Genomic DNA, 26722 nt, shown 5'->3' with positions numbered 1-26722 from the left:
CCATTACAAGGATGGGAAGAATGCTTTATGGAACAAGTGAGTTATGGAACTTAGAAATCAGTTTGAAAGCAAAGAAATTCTAATTTAAAGAAGAAACTTGCTTCAACTGGAGGTTGAACTATGTTAAAGTAGTCCACATAAGGAAGTTTTCTGCTTTTGTTTTTAATGAGAGTGATGCTTGTTAGCTCCAACATAAACATTCACATGATGATAATTTCCTGACAAAAATATACAGCTAAACTAAAAATCCTTCTGCATATTTCCTACTTGGACTTTCACACAAACCACGTAAATACTTCACATATTTTATTTAGACACATAAACAGATTACTTTGCATGTCATTGTGCAGTCTCCATTTTATGTGACAAATCTAAAGTGAAAACATACTGGAATAGAAATTAGGTAAATAGGCACTCCTCACCTGACAACTTTGAAGTTTTCAGAGATAAGCAGTGTGAAACTTATGAGAGGGAAATTTATCACTACTACCTCTATTGATCTTAATCACAAATTGGAAAAGATATATATTTAAGTAGTCATTTAAATATATAGAACAGCTCTTTATATCATCACATTTTGTATTACAATTTAAAAAACTGTTAGGTATGATAAGGACATTGTTATGACCCTAATTCACTATCCATGGATCAAGTGAGCCAATAAAGTGCTGACTTCTTACTTTTTAAAATCTTTGTGGATATATAATAGGTGTACATATTTATGAGGTACGAGATATTTCGATACAGGCATGCAATGTAAAATAATCACATCCTGGAGAATTGAGTATCCATCCACTTAAGTATTTATTTGTGTTACAAACAATCCAATTAGTTATTTTAAAATGTACAATTAAGCTATTATTGACTATACTCACCCTGTTGTGCTATCAAATACTAGGTCTTATTCATGCTTTCTAACTATATAGTTTTTGTACACATTAAGCATCCCCAGTTCCCCTCGCACACCCCTTTTCCCAGCTTCTGGTAACTATCCTTCTACTCTCTATATCCATGAGTTCAATTGTTTTGACTTTTAGATCCCACAAATATTGAGAACATGCAATATTTGTCTTTCTGTTTCTGGCTTATGTCACTTAACATAGTGACCTCTAGTTCCATCCATGACTCCTTAACTGCCCCCGAATTTTGGACACTGTTTTTTTTTTAAGTATTTTGGAAAACTCACACCTGTTCTCATTTTTAAACCTTAATAATAACAGTTTCCTATTAAGCTAATAAAACTTCCCCTTATATTATTTGTAATGTGTGCATAACATAGAACACTTTTTTTACAGTTACATATATGAATTGTTGGCAGAGGAGAAACTCCTCTGTTATTCCTACACCAAGGGAAAAAAAATGTAAGGACTGTATAGCTCATGAAGAATATTAACATTTTTCTATCGCAAAATATTGATAAAACTGGAATTGTATCAATTCATGTTATGGAGCTTAACATTTTATCCAAAATATTAAGATAATATAAATGAGGCTTTTAGCTTCATATCAAGACCTATTTGAATACTTCTAGAAAAGAACATTAAAAGTTTTTTCCTCATTTATGGTTTGATTTAGTGTAGTGCCTCAACTGTTCTTAATGGTTTCTTAGTATAATGCATAATTATTATAATATAATTATAAGGCATTGCGGAATTTTATGTGGATACTTGCAAAGATATTTCAGTTCAAAACTTCAAATTATATACCCAAATATGTTTGTTGCCTTAATCTATACTTGGACAAAGGCAACATTTTAATTTTTGCTAAGTCTTAACTTTAGCCAGATGGGTTGAAATTTAAAGTTTTCATACTCATCTTGCATTGAAAAAAATACTTGTGTTCACTTATGTTCACTTTGTAAGGTCATTAAAGCCCAATTGCTAAATCAACTTCTAAGCATACTAAGTACTCTGCTACAAAATATTTCTCCCAAGTAGGATAAATCTATCAAGTATTTGCTGTTGCTATTTTTATTCCCCAAGTCTTGATATCTATGTAATATTTCAATGATACGTTTGCATACCACTATGAAAAAACTTACCTTCCTTCCACCTACTACTACCATATTGTGTTATATGTTTTTTAAGAAGTAGGTAGGCTCATTTGGGGAAGGTATGCTTTAAAAGAACAGATTTGCCAAGGGACTAATATGCACTTAGAACCAGAATAGCATACTGTATAATTTAGTGGACTTAGTTATTTCAAAAGATATTATTCCACTTCCCTACTAAATGAAATTAATCATCACCTTTGACTTAGCTATCTCTCCAACAGGTGAAAATAGTGTGAATAAAGCATATCTTTTAGTCATAAGGCCTAGTGTGAAAAGCAAATATGGACTGTAGACAGATATTATATACTAGCTATTATTTTTTGCTTCAACTGTATTTTATCTTTTTTTGTTTAAAAAAAAACCCCGTGATTTCATCTTGTGACTGAACTGCACATATAATATCAGAGAAAATCTTCTAATGGCATAACTTGTAAAATCTCTACCTCAACAAATTAGTTCAATATCTAGGAGGCACCCTATCTGAAAAATAATGAGCTATGTTCTACGGTGTCTGCAATCAAACTTTAAGCAAGCAGGTCCCTCTTTCAGTTAGTATGTTATTATACTGAATACATGAGTGTTACAGAAAAGATTTAGGTCTCACAAATGGCTGAAGAAACTGTCATCTACAGAACTAATTCATTCCATTAGATTTCTTGGGTTAGCAGCATGGTTCCAAATTCTGATTGGCCTTTAGTGATGGAAAAATAACAAAGTACTAATGCAGACACACACACACACACAAAACAAAAACGCCTTTGAGTTGTAATACTTTGAAGTGGATCCATTCACGGCTAGAAAAGAAAAAAAAAAAAAGGTTATCTTACAACTGGTTCATAATTAAAGTCAATGTTACTGTATGCAAAGTTATGGAAAATTATTTAAATTGGTATGTATAAAACAAAAGGACATGCATTGCACTTTTGTGGCACTGTTTTATACATATTTTCAATGATACAATGATTTGTCTTTCTTCCTTTAGTCATGGTATGTTTCAAATGACTTTAAGAGTGAAGGAGAATTAAGTTGATTTCCTTCTTAGTATTATTTAGAGTTTAAATATGTCCAATTGTCTCTTAGTAAATATGGATTTTCATCTGTGAATGCATTTAAATATATTCTGACCTTGCTATCAGTATCTATAGATTCTTCAAATATCAATTTTGATTTTTACTGCTGCACATTTTTACTGGAGAGAGGAGTAGCGGCTACTGTTCTGTAGACCCTTTATTTGGCAGGTCTTCATATTGCCACCTCTGGGACACATGTGGTTAGGGTTAGTAGCAGCAATTGCTTCTCAGTCTTAACTTTCAGCATCAAATTATCTTTGGCAAATTTTAAATTCTGTGGGTTGATAATTAGTAGTAAGTAATTTTCAGCTAATTAATGACCTGACAAAAACAACATTTCAGAGTTTAAATGCGGTTATTTTTACTTTGGGATTACTAAACATTGGTTGCTTTCATTGATGATAACAACCATACTTAAAAGATTGATGGCTGGATTGTAGTTAAAGAAGGTCTTCAGCACTAAAGAAACTTTTTGGATTTTTTTTTGTTGACTTAAATATTTGAGCTTATTCAACCAAAAGATGTTTCTAAAAGTTATTTAATAGTTGTTTAATTTTATTAACTATACATCTGAAGTGTAATTTTTAAATATTTTTCAAAAGGTTCTGCAGAATACTTGATTGATATTTGTATATTTGTCTATTGCTCACCATGGTATACTTAAGCATTTTACGGCTTTTATTGAAGTATAATAAACATATAGAAAAAATTGACATAAGTATTCAAATAAATGAATTTTCCCAAACTGAACATGCATACGCAACCATCTCCCAGATAAAGAAACAGAACATTATTAAGACCCTGAATCCTTCCTTATGCTTCCTTTTAATCAGTATCCACCCCACAAGGGTAACCATTTCTTTATTTAATAGCCATAGATTTAGTTTTGCCTACTTTTAGTACCTCAGTAGTTTGACAGGTAGATAATTTGTCATAAGAAGTCAAAGGCTGTCATTTTCACAATATTTTAAGTCAGATCGGTATGATTTGAGAACTAGAATCCTCAAACTTTTCTCTGTTCATTTCACCAGAAGGATATCACACATTCCTATGATCCCTACCAGTGGCTTACTATTAGAATCTCTTGAACCAGTGTAGGAGTATATAATTAGGAAAAAAACCCAAGAACATTCTGTTAGCAGTTTTTCAACCTCAACACTATTTACTAGGGGCTGGACAATTCTTTGTTGTGGGAGACTGTCCTTCACACTGTATTATGTTCAGCAGCATCCTAGTTCTCTAACCACTAGATGCCAATAATACCCACCCCTCTGGTTGTGAAAACCAAAAATGTCTCTAGACATTGTTAAATGTCCCCTAAGGTACAAAATTGCTGCTGCAGAGAGCAACTGTGCTAGGGAATATATAGTTGGCCCTTGGTATCCATGGGTTCTCCACCAATGATGGGTTGAAAATATTCAGGAAAAATATCACTTCTGTAATGAACATGTACAGACTTTTTTTACTGTTATTACTGCCTAAACAATACAGTATAACACGTACTTAGAATTTACATTGAATTAGGTATCATAAGCTAGAAATGACTTAAAGTATATAGTAAGATGTGCATAGGTTATATGCAAATATTATGCCATTTTGTATAAGGGGCTTGAGCATGTACAGATTTTGATATCTGCAGGGGATCCTGGAACCAATCTCTCATGGATATTGAAGGACAACTATATACCCCCTGTTTGATGATAATTACTTTAAAACTTAATAGAGCAATATGTGAAAGTTTTAGGGAAGTAGCTCTCATTCCTTTATAAGAAGGTTTCAATAATCAGTCCCCTTAGCAATGGATTGGACCACTTAAAAGATGCTAAGGTCCATGTCACCTGGCCATTTTGGAGGATGTTGTAGAAGGTAGAGTAAATATTGGAGTATATGATGTTTAAAGTATTCTTCAGCAGCCTCACTATAACTGTGGGATTTAAAGCTGGAGGATGTTACAATCTAGTGAGGAAGCTAGAAGCATCTCTTCTTTGTAAATCCTAATTAATACACACACACACACACACACATATATATACACACACGTATATACATTGTGTGTGTGTGTGTGTGTGTGTATATATATATATATGTAAAATCCACAGGAATAAGTACCACATGCAAGATTGCAAGACAATTCTATTGAAACATGCCTCTTCTCCATTTTCCAGTAGCCTTCATAATTGTCTATGACATTTGCTACCTGCTTTAGAAAAAGGGAAACTTTTTTGGAAAATTTGAATGGAACCATTCAATAACTACTGAGCTAGGCAAGAAAATAAATACAATTAGTATATCACTAATGTTAATCTTCCTTTTGTGGGGCAAAAATTATATTTATATGATAGCTTAAATAATCAATTATATTGCCCCATGTATGAATCTTTCCAAAATTTCTTAATTCCCACTATATATCAATAATGGAAACAGAAAATTCCAAGAGAAAAAAATACTCAAAAGTTTTTAGTTCATTTGATTTTTTACATCAGTTTTAAACAGCTGTACATATATAATCAGTCAGGCGCGGTGGCTCACGCCTGTAAATCCCAGCACTTTGGGAGGCCGAGATGGGCGGATCACGAGGTCAGGAGATCGAGACCATCCTGGCTAACACAGTGAAACCCCGTCTCTACTAAAAAAATACAAAAAACTAGCCGGGCGAGGTGGCGGGCGCCTGTAGTCCCAGCTACTTGGGAGGCTGAGGCAGGAGAATGGCGTGAACCCGGGAGGCGGAGCTTGCAGTGAGCCAAGATCACGCCACTGTACTCCAGCCTGGGTGGCAGAGCGAGACTCCGTCTCAAAAACAAACAAACAAAACAACAACAACAACAACAAAAAACTGTACATATATAATCAAAATAGGGCTAAAAATGTCCAAGTGAACTTACACAAGTGTATTTGTCTTCTGTTTTCTCAATCACAATAGTCTGTGTTTCACTACCCGGTGGTATATATTCGTAGTCATCATACAGGAGGCCTAGGATTGGATATTGTGTCCTGTACCTGTAGACAAGAAAAGAGTTTACAGGCTGCATGAAAAAATAACTTGCATTCCTTTTTAGTCACTCCTAATTTGATTGCCCTTATTAAGCCAATTTGGCTCTGAATGACTTTTTAACTGTTACTGAAAAAAGAAAAAAAAAATCCTATTTCAATGGACAAAGATGTACAACCATTATTTTCAAGAAAATAAAATAGAGAGACTTCTGTTTCTGGCCATGATGGACCACTGGCAGCACAGGACAGTGACCCCAGAAAAGGGAAGCAAATGATATGGGCCCTACAGGTGCCTAGCTCACTGCCTGGAGAGATTTTCTTGGTCACAGGATAAGGAAAAGGAAGCTAAACAGATCCCAGCAGTCTCACCAAGATGAGATGATAAAGTTTAGAATAAATATAGGCAAAGGCACCCAGAGTTTGTGCGGCACAGTACCAGACAGAAGAGAGCTACATAGGCAGAGGTCAGGACAGCTGTAGGGGTTTTCCCAAGAACCTTTGGGTGAGTACCAATCAGTGTCCCTATATGTGGAGAAGCTACCAAGACTTAGGAAATAATGACTAGAAAAGAGCAGGCTGGCAATTTTTGGAACTCTTATAGGGATGGTAATGTTTTGTGTTCCACTAAGCAGAGTGAAAAGCTCTCCCGATGTAGAGGCCATCAGATAGATACCACAGAATATTGCCTTAGTAGTGGGAATAAAATTAGCCTCAAACTACAGGTTATTCTCAAAAAGCTGAAAAGCAAGGCTTGAATGTATGAAATTGATTCCAAGTAATTTCCTCTCAGAACAAAACCCCAAATATTTTAAGTAATACCCTAGCGAAAATCTAAAATTCAACAATGTAAAATCACAATTCACGGCATTCAATGAAAAATGAATAGTCATGCAATGGAAGATATGACTAATAATGAAGAGAAATATAAATTAGTAGAAACAGACCAAGAGACAATACTGATAAAAAATTAGTAGGCAAATGTGCATTTATTACAAACATGCAAAATATACAATGTATATTCAAGAAGTTAGAGGAAAGCATGAACACAATGAGGAGAGAAATAGAGCATATAAAAAAGATCCATATTGGACTTCTAAAGATTAAAAATATAGATGGCATTAACAGCAGATTAGGCACTGCCTTAAAAAAAACCAGTAAATTAACAGCAGATTAGGTACTGCATTAAAAAAAAAAAAGACCAATAAATTTGAATACATCAAGAGAATCTAAAATAAAACATAAAAGAAAACGGAAAAAAAAATGAACGAAGCATGAAATAACTGTGGAAAATATCAAATGTCCTTATATATGTATAATTAAAGTTCTGCAGGATTGGCAGCAGAAAAAAATAATTGAAGACATAATGACCAAATTATCTCCAAGTGTGATGTAAAGCTATAAACACATGTATCCAAGAAGCTCAGTGAATGTGAAAAAAAGAAACATGAAGAAAACTACAGAGAGGCACATCATTATCAAATTGCTGAAAACCAGTGAAAGAGAATCTTAAAAACAGTCTCAGAGAAGAAAGGACATTATTCAAAGAACAAAAATCATAAGATTAACAAAAAACTTCTTAGTCACAATGAAAATCAGAAGACAGAAGAGCAACATTGTTAAAGTACTTTTTTAAAAAAATGTAAAAAAAAAAAAATCTCCTTAAGCTGATAAGCAACTTCAGCAAATTCTCAGGATACAAAATCAATGTGCAAAAATCACAAGCATTCTTAAACACAAATAACAGAAAAACAGAGAGCCAAATCATGAGTGAACTCTCATTCACAGTTGCTTCAAAGAGAATGAAATACCTAGGAATCCAACTTACAAGGGATGTGAAGGACCTCTTCAAGGAGAACTACAAACCACTGCTCAGCAAAATAAAAGAAGACACAAACAAATGGAAGAACGGTCCATGCTCATGAATAGGAAGAATCAATATCGTGAAAATGGTCATAGTGCTCAAGGTAATTTATAGATTCAATGCCATCCCCATCAAGCTACCAATGACTTTCCACAGAATTGGAAAAAACTACTTTTAATTTCATATGGAACCAAAAAAGAGCCCGCATTTCCAAGAAAATCCAAAGCCAAAAGAAAAAAGTTGGAGGCATCACGCTATCTGACTTCAAACTATATACAAGGCTACAGTAACCAAAACAGAATGGTACTGGTACCAAAACAGATATATAGACCAACGGAACAGAACAGAGCCCTCAGAAATAATACCACACATCTACAGCCATCTGATCTTTGACAAACCTGACAAAAACAAGAAATGGGGAAAGGATTCCCTATTTAATAAATGGTGCTGGGAAAACTGGCTAACCATATGTAGAAAGCTGAAACTGGATCCCTTCCTTACACCTTATACAAAAATTAATTCAAGATGGATTAAGGACTTAAATGTTAGACCTAAAACCATGAAAAACCTAGAAGAAAACCTAGGCAATGCCATTGAGGCCATAGGCATGGACAAGGACTTCATGACTAAAACAACAAAAGCAATGACAGCAAAAGACAAAATAGACAAATGGGATCTAATTAAACTAAAGAGCTTCTGCACAGCAAAAGAAACCACCATCAGAGTGAACAGGCAACCTACAGAACGGGAGAAAATTTTTGCAATCTATCCATCTGACAAAGGGCTAATATGCAGAATCTACAAAGAACTCAAACAAATTTACAAGAAAAAATCAAACAACCCCATCAAAAAGTAAGCAAAGGATATGAACAGACACTTCTCAAAAGAAGACATTTATGCAGCCAACAGACATATGAAAAGATGCTCATCATCACTGGTCATCAGAGAAATGCACATCAAAACCACAATGATATACCATCTCACACTAGTAAGAATGGCGATCATTAAAAAGGAAACAACGGGGGGTAGGGGGTGGAACAAGATGGCCGAATAGGAACAGCTCCAGTCTCCAGCTCCCAGCGCAAGGAACACAGAAGACAGGTGATTTCTGCATTTTCAACTGCGGTACTGGGTTCATCTCACTAGGGACTGCCGGAAAATCGGTGCTGGTCAGCTGCTGCAGCCCAACCAGCAAGAGCTGAAGCAGGGCGAGGCATCGCCTCAACTGGGAAGCGCAAGGGGGAAGGGAATCCCTTTTCCTAGCCAGGAGAACTGAGACACCTGGGACACAACACCTGGGAAATCGGGTAACTCCCACCCCAATATTGTGCTTTACCAAGGGTCTTAGCAAACGGGCACATCAGAAGATTATATCTCACACCTGGCCAGGAGGGTCCCATGCCCACAGAGCCTCCCTCATTGCTAACACAGCAGTCTGCGATCTAATAGCAAGGCAGCAGCGAGGCTGGGGGAGGGGGCGCTCGCCATTGCTGAGGCTTAAGTAGGTAAACAAAGCCACTGGGAAGCTCCAACTGGGTGGAGCTCACAGCAGCTGAAAGAGGCCTGCCTGTCTCTGTAGACTCCACCTCTGGGGACAGGGAACAGCTCAACAACAACAACAACAACAGCAAAAAAGCAGCAGAAACCTCTGCAGACGCAAATGACTCTGTCTGACAGCTTTGAAGAGAGCAGTGGATCTCCCAACACGGAGGTTGAGATCTGAGAACGGACATACTACCTGCTCAAGTGGGTCCCTGACCCCTGAGTAGCCTAACTGGGAGACATCCTCCCTTAGGGGCAGACCAACACCCCACAGCTCACACGGCGGAGTACACCCCTGAGAGGAAGCTTCCAAAGCAAGAATTAGACAGGTACACTCGCTGTTCAGCAATATTCTATCTTCTGCAGCCTCTGATGCTGATACCCAGGCAAACAGGGTCTGGAGTGGACCTCAAGCAATCTCCAACAGACCTACAGCTGAGAGTCCTGACTGTTAGAAGGAAAACTAACAAACAGGAAGGACACCCACACCAAAACCATCAGTACGTCACCATCATCAAAGACCAGAGGCAGATAAAACCACAAAGATGGGGAAAAAGCAGGGCAGAAAAGCTGAAAATTCAAAAAATAAGAGCACATCTCCCCTTCCAAAGGAATGCAGCTCATTGCCAGCAATGGATCAAAGCTGGACAGAGAATGATTTTGACGAGGTGAGAGAAGAAGGCTTCAGTCCCTCAAACTTCTCAGAGCTAAAGAAGGAATTACGTACCCAGCGCAAAGAAACTAAAAATCTTGAAAAAAGAGTGGAAGAATTGATAACTAGAATAATTAATGCAGAGAAGGTCATAAACAAACTGACAGAGATGAAAACCATGACACGAGAAATACGTGACAAATGCACAAGCTTCAGTAACCGACTCGATCAACTGGAAGAAAGAGTATCAGCGATTGAAGGTCAAATGAATAAAATGAAGTCAGAAGAGAAGTGTAGAGAAAAAAAGTAAAAAGAAATGAACAAAGCCTTCAAGAAATATCGGATTACGTGAAAATAACAAATCTACGTCACAATGGTGTGTCTGAAAGTGATGGGGAAAATACAACCAAGTTGGAAAACACTCTACAGGATATCATCAAGGATAACTTCCCCAACCTAGTAAGGCAGGCCAACATTCAAATTCAAGAAACAGAGAGAATGCCACAAAGATACTCCTCAAGAAGAGCATCTCCAAGACACATAATTGTCAGATTCACCAAAGTTGAAATGAAGGAAAAACTGTTAAGGGCAGCCAGAGAGAAAGGTCGGGTTATCCACAAGGGAAGCCCATCAGACTAACAGCAGATCTCTCGGCAGAAACTCTACAAGCCAGAAGGGAGTGGAGGCCAATATTCAACATTCTTAAAGAAAAGAATTTTAAACCCAGAATTTCATATCCAGTGAAACTAAGTTTCATAAGTGAAGGAGAAATAAAATCCTTTACAGATAAGCAAATGCTTAGAGATTTTGTCACCACCAGGCCTGCCTTACAAGAGACCCTGAAGGAAGCACTAAACATGGAAAGGAACAACCAGTACCAGCCATTGCAAAAACATGCCAAAATGTAAAGACTATTGAGGCTAGGAAGAAACTACATCAGCTAACGAGCAAAATAACCAGTTAATATCATAATGCAGGATCAAGTTCACACATAACAATATTAACCTTAAATGTAAATGGACTAAATGCTCCAATTAAAAGACACAGACTGGCAAACGGATCAAGAGTCAAGACCCATCAGTCTGCTGTATTCAGGAGACCCATCTCACATGCAGAGACATACATAGGCTCAAAATAAAGGGATGGAGGAAGATCTACCAAGCAAATGGAGAACAAAAAAAAGCAGGGGTTGCAATCCTAGTCTCTGATAAAACAGACTTAAGCCATCAGATCAAAAAAAGAGACAAAGAAGGCCATTACATAATGGTAAAGGGATCAATTCAACAGGAAGAGCTAACTCTCCTAAATATCTATGCACCCAATACAGGAGCACCCAGATTCATAAAGCAAGTCCTTAGAGATTTACAAAGAGACTTAGACTCCCATACAATAATAATGGGAGACTTCAACACTCCACTGTCAACATTAGACAGATCAATGAGACAGAAAGTTAACAAGGACATCCAGGAATTGAACTCATCTCTGCAGCAAGCAGACCTAACAGACATCTACAGAACTCTCCACCCCAAATCAACAGAATATACATTCTTCTCAGCACCACATCACACTTATTCCAAAATTGATGACATAATTGGAAGTAAAGCACTCCTCAGCAAATGTACAAGAACAGAAATTATAACAAACTGTCTCTCAGACCACAGTGCAGTCAAACTAGAACTCAGGACTAAGAAACTCAATCAAAACCGCTCAACTACATGGAAACTGAATAACCTGCTCCTGAGTGACTACTGGGTACATAATGAAATGAGGCAGAAATGTAGAAGTTCTTTGAAACCAATGAGAACAAAGATACAACATATCAGAATCTCTGGGACACATTTAAAGCAGTGTGTAGAGGGAAATTTATAGCACTAAATGCCCACAAGAGAAAGCTGGAAAGATCTAAATTGACACTCTAACATCACAATTAAAAGAACTAGAGAAGCAAGAGCAAACACATTCAAAAGCTAGCAGAAGGCAAGAAATAACTAAGATCAGAGTGGAACTGAAGGAGATAGAGACACAAAAACCCTCCAAAAAATGAATGAATCCAGGAGTTGGTTTTTTGTACAGATCAACAAATTGATAAACCGCTAGCAAGACTAAAACAGGCAACCTACAGAATGAGAGAAAATTTTGCAATCTACTCATCTGACAAAGGGCTAATATCCAGAATCTACAAAGAACTCAAACAAATATACAAGAAAAAAACAAACAACCCCATCAAAAAGTGGCAAAGGATATGAATAGACATTTCTCAAAAGAAGACATTCATACAGCCAACAGACACATGAAAAAATGCTCATCATCACTCGCCATCAGAGAAATGCAAATCAAAACCACAATGAGATACCATCTCACACCAGTTAGAATGGCAATCATTAAAAAGTCAGGAAACAGCAGGTGTTGGAGAGGATGTGGAGAAATAGGAACACTTTTACACTGTTGGTGGGATTGTAAACTAGTTCAACCATTATGGAAAACAGTATGGCAATTCCTCAAGGATCTAGAACTAGATGTACCATATGACCCAGCCATCCCACTACTGGGGATACACCCAAAGGATTATAAATCATGCTGCTATAAAGACACATGCACACGCATGTTTATTGCGGCACTATTCACAATAGCAAAGACTTGGAATCAACCCAAATGTCCATCTGTGACAGACTGGATTAAGAAAACGTGGCACATATACACCATGGAATACTATGCAGCCATAAAAAAAGGATGAGTTTGCGTCCTTTGTAGGGACATGGATGCAGCTGGAAACCATCATTCTTAGCAAACTATCACAAGAACAGAAAACCAAACACCGCATGTTCTCACTCATAGGTGGAAACTGAACAATGAGATCACTTGACTCGGAAGGGGAACATCACACACTGGGGCCTATCATGGGGAGGGGGGAGGGGGAGGGATTGCATTGGGAGTTATACCTGATATCAATGATGAATTGATGGGTGCTGACGAGTTGATGGGTGCAGCACACCAACATGGCACAAGTATACATATGTAACAAACCTGCACATTATGCACATATACCCTAGAACTTAATGAATAATAAAAAAATAAATAAAAATAAAAAATAAAAAAGAAAGGTATGTGATCCAATAAATTTCCATTTACTTAAAAAAAAATAAGAAGAAGAAAAGAGAGAAGAATCAAATAGATGCAATAAAAAATGATAAAGGGGATATCACCACCGACCCCACAGAAATACAAACTATCATCAGAGAATACTATAAATGCCTCTACGCAAATCAACTAGAAAATCTAGAAGAATGGATAATTTCCTGGACACTTACACTCTCCCAAGACTAAACCAGGAAGAAGTTGAATCCCTGAATAGACCAATAGCAGCTCTGAAATTGAGGCAATAATTAATAGCCTACACACCAAAAAAATTCCAGGACCAGATGGATTCACAGCTGAATTCTACCAGAGGTACAAGAGGAGCTGGTACCATTCCTTCTGAAACTATTCCACCAATAGAAAAAGAGGGAATCCTCCCTAACTCATTTTATGAGGCAAACATCATCCTGATACCAAAGCTGGCAGAGACACAACAAAAAAAGAGAATTTTAGACCAATATCCCTGATGAACATCGATGCAAAAATTCTCAATAAAATACTGGCAAACCGGATTCAGCAGCACATCAAAAAGCTGATCCACCATGATCAAGTGGGCTTCATCCCTGGGATGCAAGGCTGGTTCAACATTCGCAAATCAATAAACGTAACCCAGCATATAAACAGAACCAAAGACAAGAACCACATGATTATCTCAATAGATGCAGAAAAGGCTTTTGACAAAATTCAACAGCCCTTCATGCTAAAAACGCTCAATAAATTCGGTATTGATGGAACGTACCTCAAAATAATAAGAGCTATTTATGACAAACCCACAGCTAATATCATACTGAATGGGCAAAAACTGGAAAAATTCCCTTTGAAAACTGGCACAAGACAGGGATGCCTCTCTCACCACTCCTATTCAACATAGTGTTGGAAGTTCTGGCTAGGGCAATCAGACAAGAGAAAGAAATCAAGGGTATGCAGTTAGGAAAAGAAGAAGTCAAATTGTCCCTGTTTGCAGATGACATGATTGTATATTTAGAAAACCCCATTGTCTCAGCCCAAAATCTCCTTAAGCTGATAAGCAACTTCAGCAAAGTCTCAGGATACAAAATTAATGTGCAAAAATCACAAGCATTCTTATACACCAGTACAGACAAGCAGAGAGCCAAATCAGGAATGAACGTCCATTCACAATTGCTTCAAAGAGAATAAAATACCTAGGAATCCAACTTACAAGGGATGTAAAGGACCTCTTCAAGGAGAACTACAAACCACTGCTCAGTGAAATAAAAGAGGACACAAACAAATGGAAGAACATACCATGCTCATGGATAGGAAGAATCAATATCGTGAAAATGGCCATACTGCTCAAGGTTATTTATAGATTCAATGCCATCCCCATCAAGCTACCAATGACTTTCTTCACAGAATGGAGAAAACTGCTTTAAAGTTCATATGGAACCAAAAAGAGCCTGCATTGCCAAGACAATCCTAAGTCAAAAGGACAAAGCTGGAGGCGTCACGCTACCGGACTTCAAACTATACTACAAGGCTACAGTAACCAAAACAGCATGGTACTGGTACCACAACAGAGATATAGACCAATGGAACAGAACAGAGTCCTCAGAAATAATACCACACATCTACAGCCATCTGATCTTTGACAAACCTGAGAGAAACAAGAAATGGGGAAAGGATTCCTATTTAATAAATGGTGCTTGGAAAATTGGCTAGTCATAAGTAGAAAGCTAAAACTGGATCCTTTCCTTACTCCTTACATGAAGATTAATTCAAGGTGGATTAGAGACTTAAATGTTAGACCTAATACCATAAAAACCCTAGAAGAAAATCTAGGTAGTACCATTCAGGACATAGGCATGGGCAAGGACTTCATGTCTAAAACACCAAAAGCAATGGCAGCAAAAGCCAAAATTGACAAATGGGATCTAATTAAACTAAAGAGCTTCTGCACAGCAAAAGAAACTACCACCAGAGTGAACAGGCAACCTACAGAATGGGAGAAATTTTTGCAATCTACTCATCTGACAAAGGGCTAATATCCAGAATCTACAAAGAGCTCAAACAAATATACAAGAAAAAACAAACAACCCCATCAAAAAGTGGGGAAAGGATATGACAGACATTTCTCAAAAGAAGACATTCATACAGCCAACAGACACATGAAAAAATGCTCATCATCACTCGCCATCAGAGAGATGCAAATCAAAACCACAATGAGATACCATCTCACACCAGTTAGAACAGCAATCATTAAAAAGTCAGGAAACAACAGGTGCTGGAGAGAATGTGGAGAAATAGGAACACTTTTACACTGTTGTGGGATTGTAAACTAGTTCAACCATTATGGAAAATAGTATGGCAATTCCTCAAGGATCTAGAACTAGATGTACCATATGACCCAGCCATCCCACTACTGGGTATATACCCAAAGGATTATAAATTTTCTACTACAAAGACACATGCACACGCATGTTTATTGCGGCACTATTCACAATAGCAAAGACTTGGAATCAACCCAAATGTCCATCTGTGACAGACTGGATTAAGAAAATGTGGCACATATACACCATGGAATACTATGCAGCCATCAAAAAGGATGAGTTTGCGTCCTTTGTAGGGACATGATGCAGCTGGAAACCATCATTCTTAGCAAACTATCACAAGAACAGAAAACCAAACACCGCATGTTCTCACTCATAGGTGGGAACTGAACAATGAGATCACTTGGACTCGGGAAGGGGAACATCACACACCGGGGCCTATCATGGGGAGGGGGGAGGAGGGAGGGATTGCATTGGGGAGTTATACATGATATAAATGATGAATTGATGGGTGCTGACGAGTTGATGGGTGCAGCACACCAACATGGCACAAGTATACATATGTAACAAACCTGCACGTTATGCACATGTACCCTAGAACTTAAAGTATAATAAAAAAAAAAAAATTAATTTTAGAGAAACTACAGTAATTCTGAGGTAAAAAAGAAACTAGATTTAAAATTTTCTCGACAGCTGATGTGAGCAAATGGAAGAAAGAATCAACAAATTCTGAAGAAGGTTCATTGAGTTTATCTAGTCTGAGGAACAGAAAGAAAAAAGAATGAAGAAAAATATACAGGGCCTCAGATAACTGTGAGTTTCCTCCCTCTTCACAAGGAGAGGGAGGAAAGTGGCAGAAATAATAGCTGAAGAAATGTCTGAAAACTTCCCAAATTTGATTAAAAATATCAATCTGCACATCAAAGAAACTCAACAAATGCCAAATAGTGGAAAAGAAAAAAAAAAGAGATCCAAACCTTGACACATAATAATCAAACTGTCAAGGGCCATAGAAAAAAATAACCTTGAAAGCTGTAAAAAAGAAACATGTCAGGGGGATCCTCAATTAAAAGTTATCAACTCATTTCTCATCAGAAATTACAGAGGCCAGAAGACAATGGGATGACATATTCAAAGTGACAACAACAACAACAACAACAACAAACTGTCACCTGAGAATTATTTTATCCAGCAAAACCATTCTTCAAAAATGAAGGAAAAGCAATATATTCCCATACAAGCAAAAACTCAAAGAATTTGTCACTACAAAACCTGTTCTACAAGAAATACCTAAGGAAGTCCTACAAGAAATACTAAAGGAGTCCTTCAGGCTGGAGTTTAATGACTCTATACGAAATAAAGATCACCAGTAAAGGTGACTATACAGGTAAATATTAATTAAATGTCTGGAGTAAACCTAAGGGGAAAAACTCAGAAAATGCAGTAAAAGTAACTAAAAGTAATAAAATGTTACTGTAGAAAATATTTTACACAGAAGAAGACAGGAATGGAGGAACAGAAGAACAAAAAACATATAAAACATAGAAACAAACAGCAAAATAGCTAATGTAAATCCTAACTTATAAATTACATTAAATGTAAGTGCATGAAATATTCCAACTAAAAGCAGAGATTGGCAGAATGTATAAAAAGATACAACTATGTGTGATTTACAAGAGTCACAATTTAGATTCAAATACACAAATAGGTAAAAAAGGAAAGGACAGAAAAAGATATTTCATGCAATTAGTAACCAGAAGAGAGTTTGCATTAATACAAGACAAAATACATGTAAGTGTAAAAATTTATGACCTTAGGTTAGTCAATAGTTTCTTTTATATAATACCAAAAGCAAAAGCAAGAAAAAATATAGATGAATTAGTTTTTTTCTATATTAAATACTTATGCTGCATATTATACTCTCAAGATAATGAAAACACAACCCATGGAATTGATGAAAACATTTGCAAATCTTGTCTCTGATAAGGGACTTGTTTGAGAACATGTGAAAATCTCTTGCAATTCAACTATAAAAAGACAACCCACTTAGATGGAAAAAAATTTTGAATGGACATTTCTTCAAATAAGATGTATAAATGGCCAATAAGCACATAAAAACTGCTAAACAACATTAGTTATTAGGGAAATACAAATCAAAACTCTAATTGGATACCACTTTCCACCACCTAGGATGGCCATATCCAAGAGATGAACAATAACAAATGGCAGTGAGGACAGGGAGAAAGTGGAACCCTCATACACTACTAGAAATGTATGATGGTGCTTTTGCTTTGGAAGAGTATGGCAATTCCTTAGGCATAGAGTTACCATGTGACGTATCAATTCCACTCCTACGTGTATACTCAAAAGAAATGAATACATGTACCTTACACACTTGTACGCAGATGTTCACAGCAGCATTATTCACAATAGCCAAAAATTGAAAACAACCCAAATGTCCAACTGATTAATCAATAAATAAAATGTATATCCATACAATTGGATATTATTTAGCAACAAAAAGGAATGAAGTCTTGACTCATGCTAAATCACGGTTGCATCCTGCAAAGATTATGCAAAATGAAAAATCCAGACACAAAAGACTACATATTGTATTATTTCATTTATATGAAATATCCAAAATAGACTTCTGCTGAAGGTATTCATAATTACTTTATATTTGGTTTTGCTAAAAGGCTGGAATGTAATTTGTGGTCATATTGCTACCATGAGGGTAGACCTTACCTGAGGAAGATATCTACACAGGAAAGAGCAGAGCCAAGATATAAAGAAAGACAAATTTAGGCTGAGCGCGGTGGCTCACGCCTGTAATCCCAGCACTTTGGAAGGTCGAGGCGGGTGAATCATTTGAGGTCAGGAGATGGAGACCATCCTGGCTAACACGGTGAAACCCCGTTTCTACTAAAAAATACACACACAAAAAAAATTAGCCCGTCGTGATGGCGGGCGCCTTTAGCCCCAGCTACTGGCTGAGGCAGGAGAATGGCGTGAACCTGGGAGGCGGAGCTTGCAGTGAGCCAAGTTCGCATCACTGCACTCCAGTCTCCAGCCTCGGCGACAGAGCAAGAATCCTCTCGAAAAAAGGAGAGGGGAGGGCAGGGGAGGGCAGGGGAGGGGAGGGGAGGGGAGGGGAGGGGGAGATGTATAAGGGCATATTTTGAACACACAAATCCGTCTGGATATCAAGTAATCCCAGTTAAGTTAATTTAAAAAGTCCCAGTTTATGTTGGGTCTTTTGTTACATGAAACAGAAAGAGTCCTAACTAATGCGGTTGGTTAAAAAACAATTATTTGTTTTTCACTTCCAGGGTAACTAATATACTGTAAATTCAGGAAAGATGTGCTTCAGGATTTTTTTTGACTGAAATAGTGATGTCTTTTTGTGAATATTCATTCTTCAGTAGAATAATTGGCCAGCAGAAAACACCAAACTCTGTCTAGCATGTATGTATCAATTAAACATGAAATAACTTGAATTATATGATCATATTTTTATATTCAAATTTCATTTCAAAATACATTACTTTTTAGTGGTAATAGTAGTCCTTCCACCAGTGGAGGGTTGATTATGAGAGGAATATATTTCTTGCCGCAACTTTGAGAGTTCCTTACAAATAAAAGATAATATAATCATTTGACGGAAAGTAGAAACATAAGATAATAAATACATTTAATAATTTAGAAGGGTTACTAACAATGATTACACCCCCTCCCTTTTGCTCCTTTTTAGCCTTGAGGTAATAATGTTCTAATCCCACTTGTTGAATATCATCTAGTGTTGCTTCACAGTACCTAATAAGTTATATTATATGCCTGTGCAGGAACCTGCAATTGATACAGGATATCTAAATTTGGAAGATAACTTGAGATTGAAAGAGGGTGGTTCTCAAGATGAGGATGTGAAAGTTTTTGCTCTGAAAAGCCTGAAAAGTATATCCATAGAAGAAAAGTACTGAAACTTTAATATATAAGCAGATATAGTTTCTAACATGATATTATCAATGAATGTTACTACCAGCACCATTTGCTCCATAACAGCAATACAATATTACCCATAATTTTTGATAATTCCTTCAGTACCTATTGAATGCCAGGTCGTGGACTACATGCTACAGATACAAGGAGGAATATAGCACATGCTTTAATGAAGCAGCTCATAATGTAGTAAGGAGGTCACAGTCTACTGGGAATTTCACTGCTAATGAAATATAAAATCAATGTCTTAAAAATATTAAATGTACAACAGCATTTATTTTTTGCTTCAATTCTAACTTTCATTTGAATTATTTCTCCTGAAATATGTATATTCTACTTCCTCACTTGCACCTACTTTTATTTCATGAAATAAAATGACTCCTGGATATGTGTCCTTTTCTCGTCCACGGGAAGTATTTGTCCTACAGTACTACAGTACTAAGTTGTATTACTTTTCTCCATCCCCACCCCTTCCTTTTATACCTCTGACTGTCGCTTTATAAGGGAATCCTTCTCTTCCAGTAAGCTTGTCAGTTCATGAAGCTTAAATTGGAAGTCACTACAACTTCCGTCTCTCTTTGAAACATCTTTATGGTACTGGGTTAATTGGGACTAAGGATTTAAAAAGAAATAAGTATTAGTATAATCTTCATATAGAAAATATGTAACTGAGTTCCAGGGAGGTTAAGTGACACAAACTCACATAGTTAGTTATGAAATGAAAGTAAAATACCAATAGTCATAAACTTTCACAGAATTCCGTGAGTATGTAATATGAAATGAAATGCCAATTACAAATTTCTCCTTTTTTTAAGGTGTCTTTGCTATGTAGGACTAAACATTATCTACGTAACAGTCTTAGGCCACAAGATTTAAAGTAAAGCTAAGAAAACAGGCATTTTAGAGTCCTTGAAATGATAATTCAGGAAATTGTAATACCAATAACTGCTGTTATATTCTGATTTTCAGTTCACAAAATATCCTCCTGCATGAATTATCTCAGTTCTCACAGCAGTCCTGTGAAATAAGCATTATTATAATCTTCATTTACAAAACAGATAGTGGACTTCAGAGAGGTTAAATGACACAGTCACGCAGTAACATAGCTGCAACTCCAAGACAGATCTTCTGACTACAAATATTGTCCATTTCCCTCTTTACCTCATATGTGTATAGCTTAGGTAGAAGTGCTATTAGTAATGTTGGGATGGAAAAGAAATCAGTGGAGGAAATCTGCTAGAAGTATTGGTAGGTTTTTAAAACAAATTATATTTTGCTTCATTTTGATTTTTGGTAAAAATTATACAGTGATGTTTGGAGAGATAAATTTGTGATTATTTTGTTTATGAAAACATTTAACTATATTTTACTACATTTAGGAATCAGTAAAATAAGGGTTAAATTAAGTAAATTCAACCTAGAATTACAAGATAAGGTAATATATACTTACAAATATCACCTTAATTTTGATGTCAACTATAGGTACATAAAACTTAACGCTGTTTTCCTCCTCATGCTTGACAAAGTCCTTGCTATTTACCATCCCTCGAAATTAAGTGAGAATTTTTACAAAGCTAATTGTGGCTCTGTTGAGTAATCTCAAATATTGCTTTTGCCTACGTAAGCATGCTTTAGGCAAGATCATGAAGAGTTATCCACTTATCCCAAAAAATAAATTAATAAAAACCAAAACACTGAAATGAATGTCTTATTTCACTTTCTGGAAGAGATTAAACTAAATTAGAAAATAATTTAACAGTTATATTTTAGACACAGTAATGTGTATTTAAAACAAAAGGATACATGACATATTTCTAAAACTCTACCTTCAGCTATTTTTTTTTTTTTTTGTAGCTTTAAACTTGAATCCATCATTATCTTGCTAGAAAAGTTTGTGCTGACCTGTATATTTATGCAGTGTAGGATCAACATACCCTCAGCCTGGAGATCTCTCTGTCTTTCTCCATTCTCAAGTTTTTTACCATCTCCGTGTAATGGTTGCCAATCTCATCCATTTTAGCCTGCAGCATTGGGCCTGTGCAAGTCTCAGAAACCTACAGAAGGCAAAATAACTATCTGTAATTGGATTGTTTTGAAGAAAATATGTGTTACGTTACAAGGATTATTATTCGATGAAAACCACATGATTAAGTAAGACATTGAAATAATGAAAGCGATTTTCCGGAACTGCATTATAAAGCTCAAATGTCAGTCATTAAGATCTAACAGTACGTGAGGGAAAACAGTCCATATATTTTCTCAAGATCTATCTATCTATCTATCTATATATATATATATATATTTACTATTGCCAATGCTAGGATTACAATGATGTAACTAAGGTAATACTGTATATTTAAAAGGAAGTTTTAATACCTGCATTCTAAGGTTTTGATTCTCTTGCTCTAAATTACGTTTACAATATTCCAGTTCTTTTAGTCTGTATTCCATGTCTGATAGTGTATGTCGAAGAGAGAGATTGTTTTCTTCCAGTGCCTGGCATTTTGAACTTGAGTCTTGAAGTCCTTGCTGTAAAGAAGACACAAGTACATAAGACAGATACATTTTGTTTTTGGTGAGGGAGTGTTCTTTTTATTGATTCATTCAATTGAATCAAGTAAATATTTTCCTATGCCCAGTTTTCTTATACTCTTGGTCTTAGATGGTACTTGTAAGTCAGCCATGTAAGATATTATAGCGATGCCTCTAGTCTCACTTGCCTATTTTGTGTGACAGGGAATCATGAGTAGATGAATTTATAATGTCTGAATTTAACAATCAAACTCTTGCTACTCTGTGACAATACTACCCTGCTTTCTAGTAGGCACAAAAACAACTATATGCCTGATTATTTATGTGACAACTAGTAACTGAGCAAGAATTTGGGACAGCCATAGGAGTAAAGATCAGGAAGAGGGTAATCCTTAGAGACTACTTACAATTTCCTAGGAATTCTCTCTGCTCAGACATCCAGAGAACTCATCTAGGGTTTTTTCAGTCATTTATTTATTGCACAAACATGTGTTAAGGTCTACAACAGCTTTTTTTCATTGACATGTTAGTAGATTAAGTAAATGCATGAACCTAAATTTTTAGTATTTATAAATTCTGGTCGCCCAACAGGACAAATAATTGTGTCCCATATGTGCTTTATATCTCAAATAGATAAGATTATCTGTTTTTTCTGAGAGGGCTGTCAGCCATTGGAAATACCCGAAGCCACTCAATTTTCATATGAACAAATTTTTCCATCATATTTTCGTTCTGTCTTGATTATATCTCATAACTCCAGTGTGCCAGTAATTGTGCATATGAAAAGCTATCAATCTAGATTAACATCAATAAAAGCATCAATTTACCTTCTGCTGGTGATTATTTGCTCTCACCGATGCCAAGAGTTCTTCATACTCTTTTATTTGAGTTTCTTTGAATGATAAATCTTTCTCAAGTCTCATCTTGTCATTTTCCAGTGACTAGAAGCATAAATTATTTATTATGATTCAGAATTACAGAATCTTAACAGTCACATAATACAAAGACTTGTTTACCTTGGAAGATTTAAATAAGTACTTGTTTCATTTGTACTTGCTTAATAAAGCAGAATTCTTAAAAGTTAAGAAAATATGGGATAGGAAGTGATTGAAACTTCCAAAACCTTCATCGAAAGAGACATTTTGATGGACTAACTGTACATGAAATGAAGCAGAGCCTTCTGAAATATTTTAATGTTTTCCTCCAATCTACAAAGAGTTCTTGTTAATCCCAGCAAGTGGTAAATTTTTAAATTAGAGTCTAAATATGTTCATCATAACCCAGAAACAACAAAACTACTCCAAAGTCCTCAAGGCATTATTCAATATGTGGAAAGCATTCTGAGTGTATCTAGCTGATGGCACCAAGAACACCAACTAAAATAGAAAATAAAAAATTAATTTTTTAGAGAAAAATGTTTTCAAGTTATATTTGAATGGAAATTCAGAGTATGCTTTATAATTATGAAAAAGGGGGGATTTACCTTCAGTGAGTCAGATTATTTTAATTTTGAAGACGACTCTCTGGCTTTAAGCATTAAATTGCCTTAGTGGTAAACTAAATGATAAGTGCACATCCAGCATTCTTTCATTTACATTTTGGATACCTCTTTTCTCCTCTCTCAATGCCAATTAACTGTTTGAAGAAAATAATTTAGCTTTGTTGGAGTAAGCATAATATTGTGCTATATTAAATTTTAAAAACGTATACTGGGCATCTTTATTTCTGTATTAGGAAGCTAGGAACTAGAAAGGCTTTGGAAAAAATCAAAACAAATCTTACTGTCAAGTCATTTTGAAGATGTCCAAGCTCCTCCCGTATGTTGCTAAATGTGGACAGCACTAGTCGGAGTGACTTATCAGACATACCCCTCATCTGCAGGAAGAAAGGATTCATGGTTTAGTTTTATTAACATTTGAAAATAGACAATATAAGTGAAAGTTATCTTTTTTTGTTCCTACTAGCAAACTTATTAATAATTTTACCTTGATATGGCAAATTAGTGATACAAGGCATTTTGTCAATAGTGTGTGTAAGTAATCCAAATAATATTCTGGAAGATAGCATAGCTATGTATTTTTAACAAATATTTATTATTTTTTCCATGACAAAGTATCATCTTTTCACAAAGTAGAATTCTAGCAACAAAATTTAATTTTTACATTATTCTTTATTTAAAAGATTAGAAGAGATGAGACAGTCAATCATCAAATAATAAAATGAATCTCCCTAAGTGTATTGCCAACTGCCTGAATTTTGCCTGAGGTGAGAAGAATATAATTATAACTAAATTTAACTTTAAAGTATAGAGCTATCTCAGTTTTTTTTTTTTTTTTTTTTTTTTTTTTTTTACCAGAGTCTCACTCTGTCGCCTAGGCTGGAGTGTAATGGCATGATCTCAGTTGACTGCAATCTCTGCCCCTTGAGTTCAAGCAATTCTTCCACCTCAGCTTCCCAAGTAGCTGGGACTACAGGTACACACCAAAACACTCGGTGAATTTTTGTATTTTGAGTAGAGAACGGGTTTCACTGTGTTGGCCAGGCTGGTCTCAAACTACTGACCTCAAGTGATCCACCAGCCTTGGCCTCCTAAAGTGCTGGGATTACAGGTGTGAGCCACTGCACCTGGCTTATCTCAAATTTTAAAGAGAGAGGAAACTCTTTTACTAGATTATTCTTATTTCATTAAAGAAAAATTGTTTAAAAGACAGATAACTTCAGCTTCTGGGAAGATGGAGTAGAAATACTTTCCACAACCAATCAGACGTTGTTTAAGGCGTAACTTTGTAACTTTAACCTCTGATTGGTCACTTTCTGCCACCAATCCGACTGATAACGGGCCAGTACTTCATTTACATAGAGTGTACACCAAGTTACCAGTGGGAAACCTCTAAAGGGCATTTAAATCACATAAAATTCTGTAACTGTGCTCTTGAGTCAATTGCTCAGCCCACTCCCACCCTGTGGAGTGTGCTTTCGTTTTCGATAAATCTCTGCTTTTGTTGTTTCATACAAAGAAAGAAAGAAAGAAAAAATACTTTTCCCTAGCCTTCCTGTTAAGTACAACTAAAAACCTTGGACATTATATATAAAATAAATATAAAAAGACTCAAATTGGTGACAAGAGAAATGATTGGTTAGGAATCTTGGGACCTGAGAAATGACACAGCAGTGAGTTCCCGGATTTCCTTTTTGCTTCATATATTATATCAGTGTTGGGGAAGCTGGTAATCTAGTTACATCAATGGACAACAAAAGTCCTGAAAAGAGAATTCTCTGTCTAGCCAAAGGATCGTGAAAGGGTCAGCCTAGCAGGACAGAAAACTTTTAGATACTAACCACTCTATCTTAGCCAAACACCACAGAAGAAACTGCAACTCTGCTTCCACACAGATAATCCACGGCAAAGAAGAGAGCTTAGACTGCCCCCTTGTCAGGCTCTAGGGAGGTACACAACACCATTCCCTGGGATGGTGTCAGAAAAGGCAGAGTGAAGAGATGGTGCTTTCATTCCTACTGGCCAAAAGTGAAATTCCATGCACTGTGATGTCAGTTGAGACTGTGAAGGGAGCTTGGACTTTCACCCTATTGCATCAAGAGAAGCTGAGTGAGGGAACCTCAACTTCCACCACCAGCTGGCAGCAATAGGTAGTGCACACACTTTCTCTGATATTTGAATATTTGAATAAGACTCAGAGAATCACAACATAAAAATGGCCAGGTCTCCTATCCAAGTACTAGCCAGGCTCAATCCTGCTTAGCTTCTGAGATCAAACAAGATCAGGCATGTTCAGGGTCAATTGAAAATCACTCATAATTCCAAGAACAACAAATAACTCAATAAGAAAAAACACTTAATTGATGACAACATCAAGATAATAGAAATGTTAGAATTATCTGATAAAGTGTGTAAAACAATCATCATAAATACTTCAACAAGAAGTTGCAAAGAGACTGTAAAAAAACATTGTCTCAACAACAAAATAGTAAGTCTCAGCAAATAAATAGAAGACCTAAAGAATACCTAAATGGAAATTTTAGAACTGAAAAGGACGATAACAAGACAAAGAAACAAAAACCAAACCAAAACAACAAAACTCTCAAGAGGTGGGCTAAAAAGCAGAATAGAGAGAACACAGGAAAGAATTAGTGAACTTAAAGATAGAATAAAATAAAGTATATAATCTGAATATCAGAAACAAATAGATTAGAAAAAATTAAACAGAGCCTAAGGGCCTGTGGGTGTATACCACATATCTAGTTTTCATGTTCAGAGTTCTGGAAGGAAAGGAGAAAGAGGATGGAGCTGAAAAAATGTTCAAAAAATTATGGCTGAGAAGTTTTCCAAATTAGTAAAACCTGGTAACATACATATTCAAGAAGCTGAGCATATCCCAAACAGGATAAACCCAAAGAAATCCATTACCAGGCAAATCAGAGTCAAACTTCTTTAAACTAAAGACAAACTAAAAATTTTCAAAGCGGCAAGAAAAACTTTAATTATTGGGAATAACAATTCAAATGACAACAGATTTCTCATTACAGATCATGAAGCCCAGAAGGAACTAGCATACTATTTTTTAATTACTGAAAGAAAATAAT

At 36.0% G+C, this 26722-nt stretch overlaps 1 protein-coding gene across 1 annotated transcript in view; it reads right to left on the bottom strand.

The window, feature by feature from the left end:
* Window positions 1–780: 780 nt before the first annotated feature.
* The window catches only part of POF1B (POF1B actin binding protein), a 113668-nt gene continuing 87726 nt past the window's right edge, over window positions 781–26722 (bottom strand). Inside the window, 8 exon segments of the mRNA XM_033233305.1 lie at window positions 781–2847; window positions 6006–6120; window positions 19138–19220; window positions 20072–20200; window positions 21523–21642; window positions 21965–22117; window positions 22948–23061; window positions 23903–23995. Of these exon segments, the coding sequence (XP_033089196.1) occupies window positions 2842–2847; window positions 6006–6120; window positions 19138–19220; window positions 20072–20200; window positions 21523–21642; window positions 21965–22117; window positions 22948–23061; window positions 23903–23995 (813 nt within the window). The 3' untranslated portion in view covers window positions 781–2841.

Source organism: Trachypithecus francoisi, unplaced genomic scaffold (genome assembly GCF_009764315.1).
Source record: "Trachypithecus francoisi isolate TF-2019V2 unplaced genomic scaffold, Tfra_2.0 Contig01451, whole genome shotgun sequence".
Taxonomy (NCBI): Eukaryota; Metazoa; Chordata; class Mammalia; order Primates; family Cercopithecidae; genus Trachypithecus; species Trachypithecus francoisi.
Note: the sequence above shows the minus strand (reverse complement) of the source record. Positions and strands in the feature narration are given on the sequence as shown.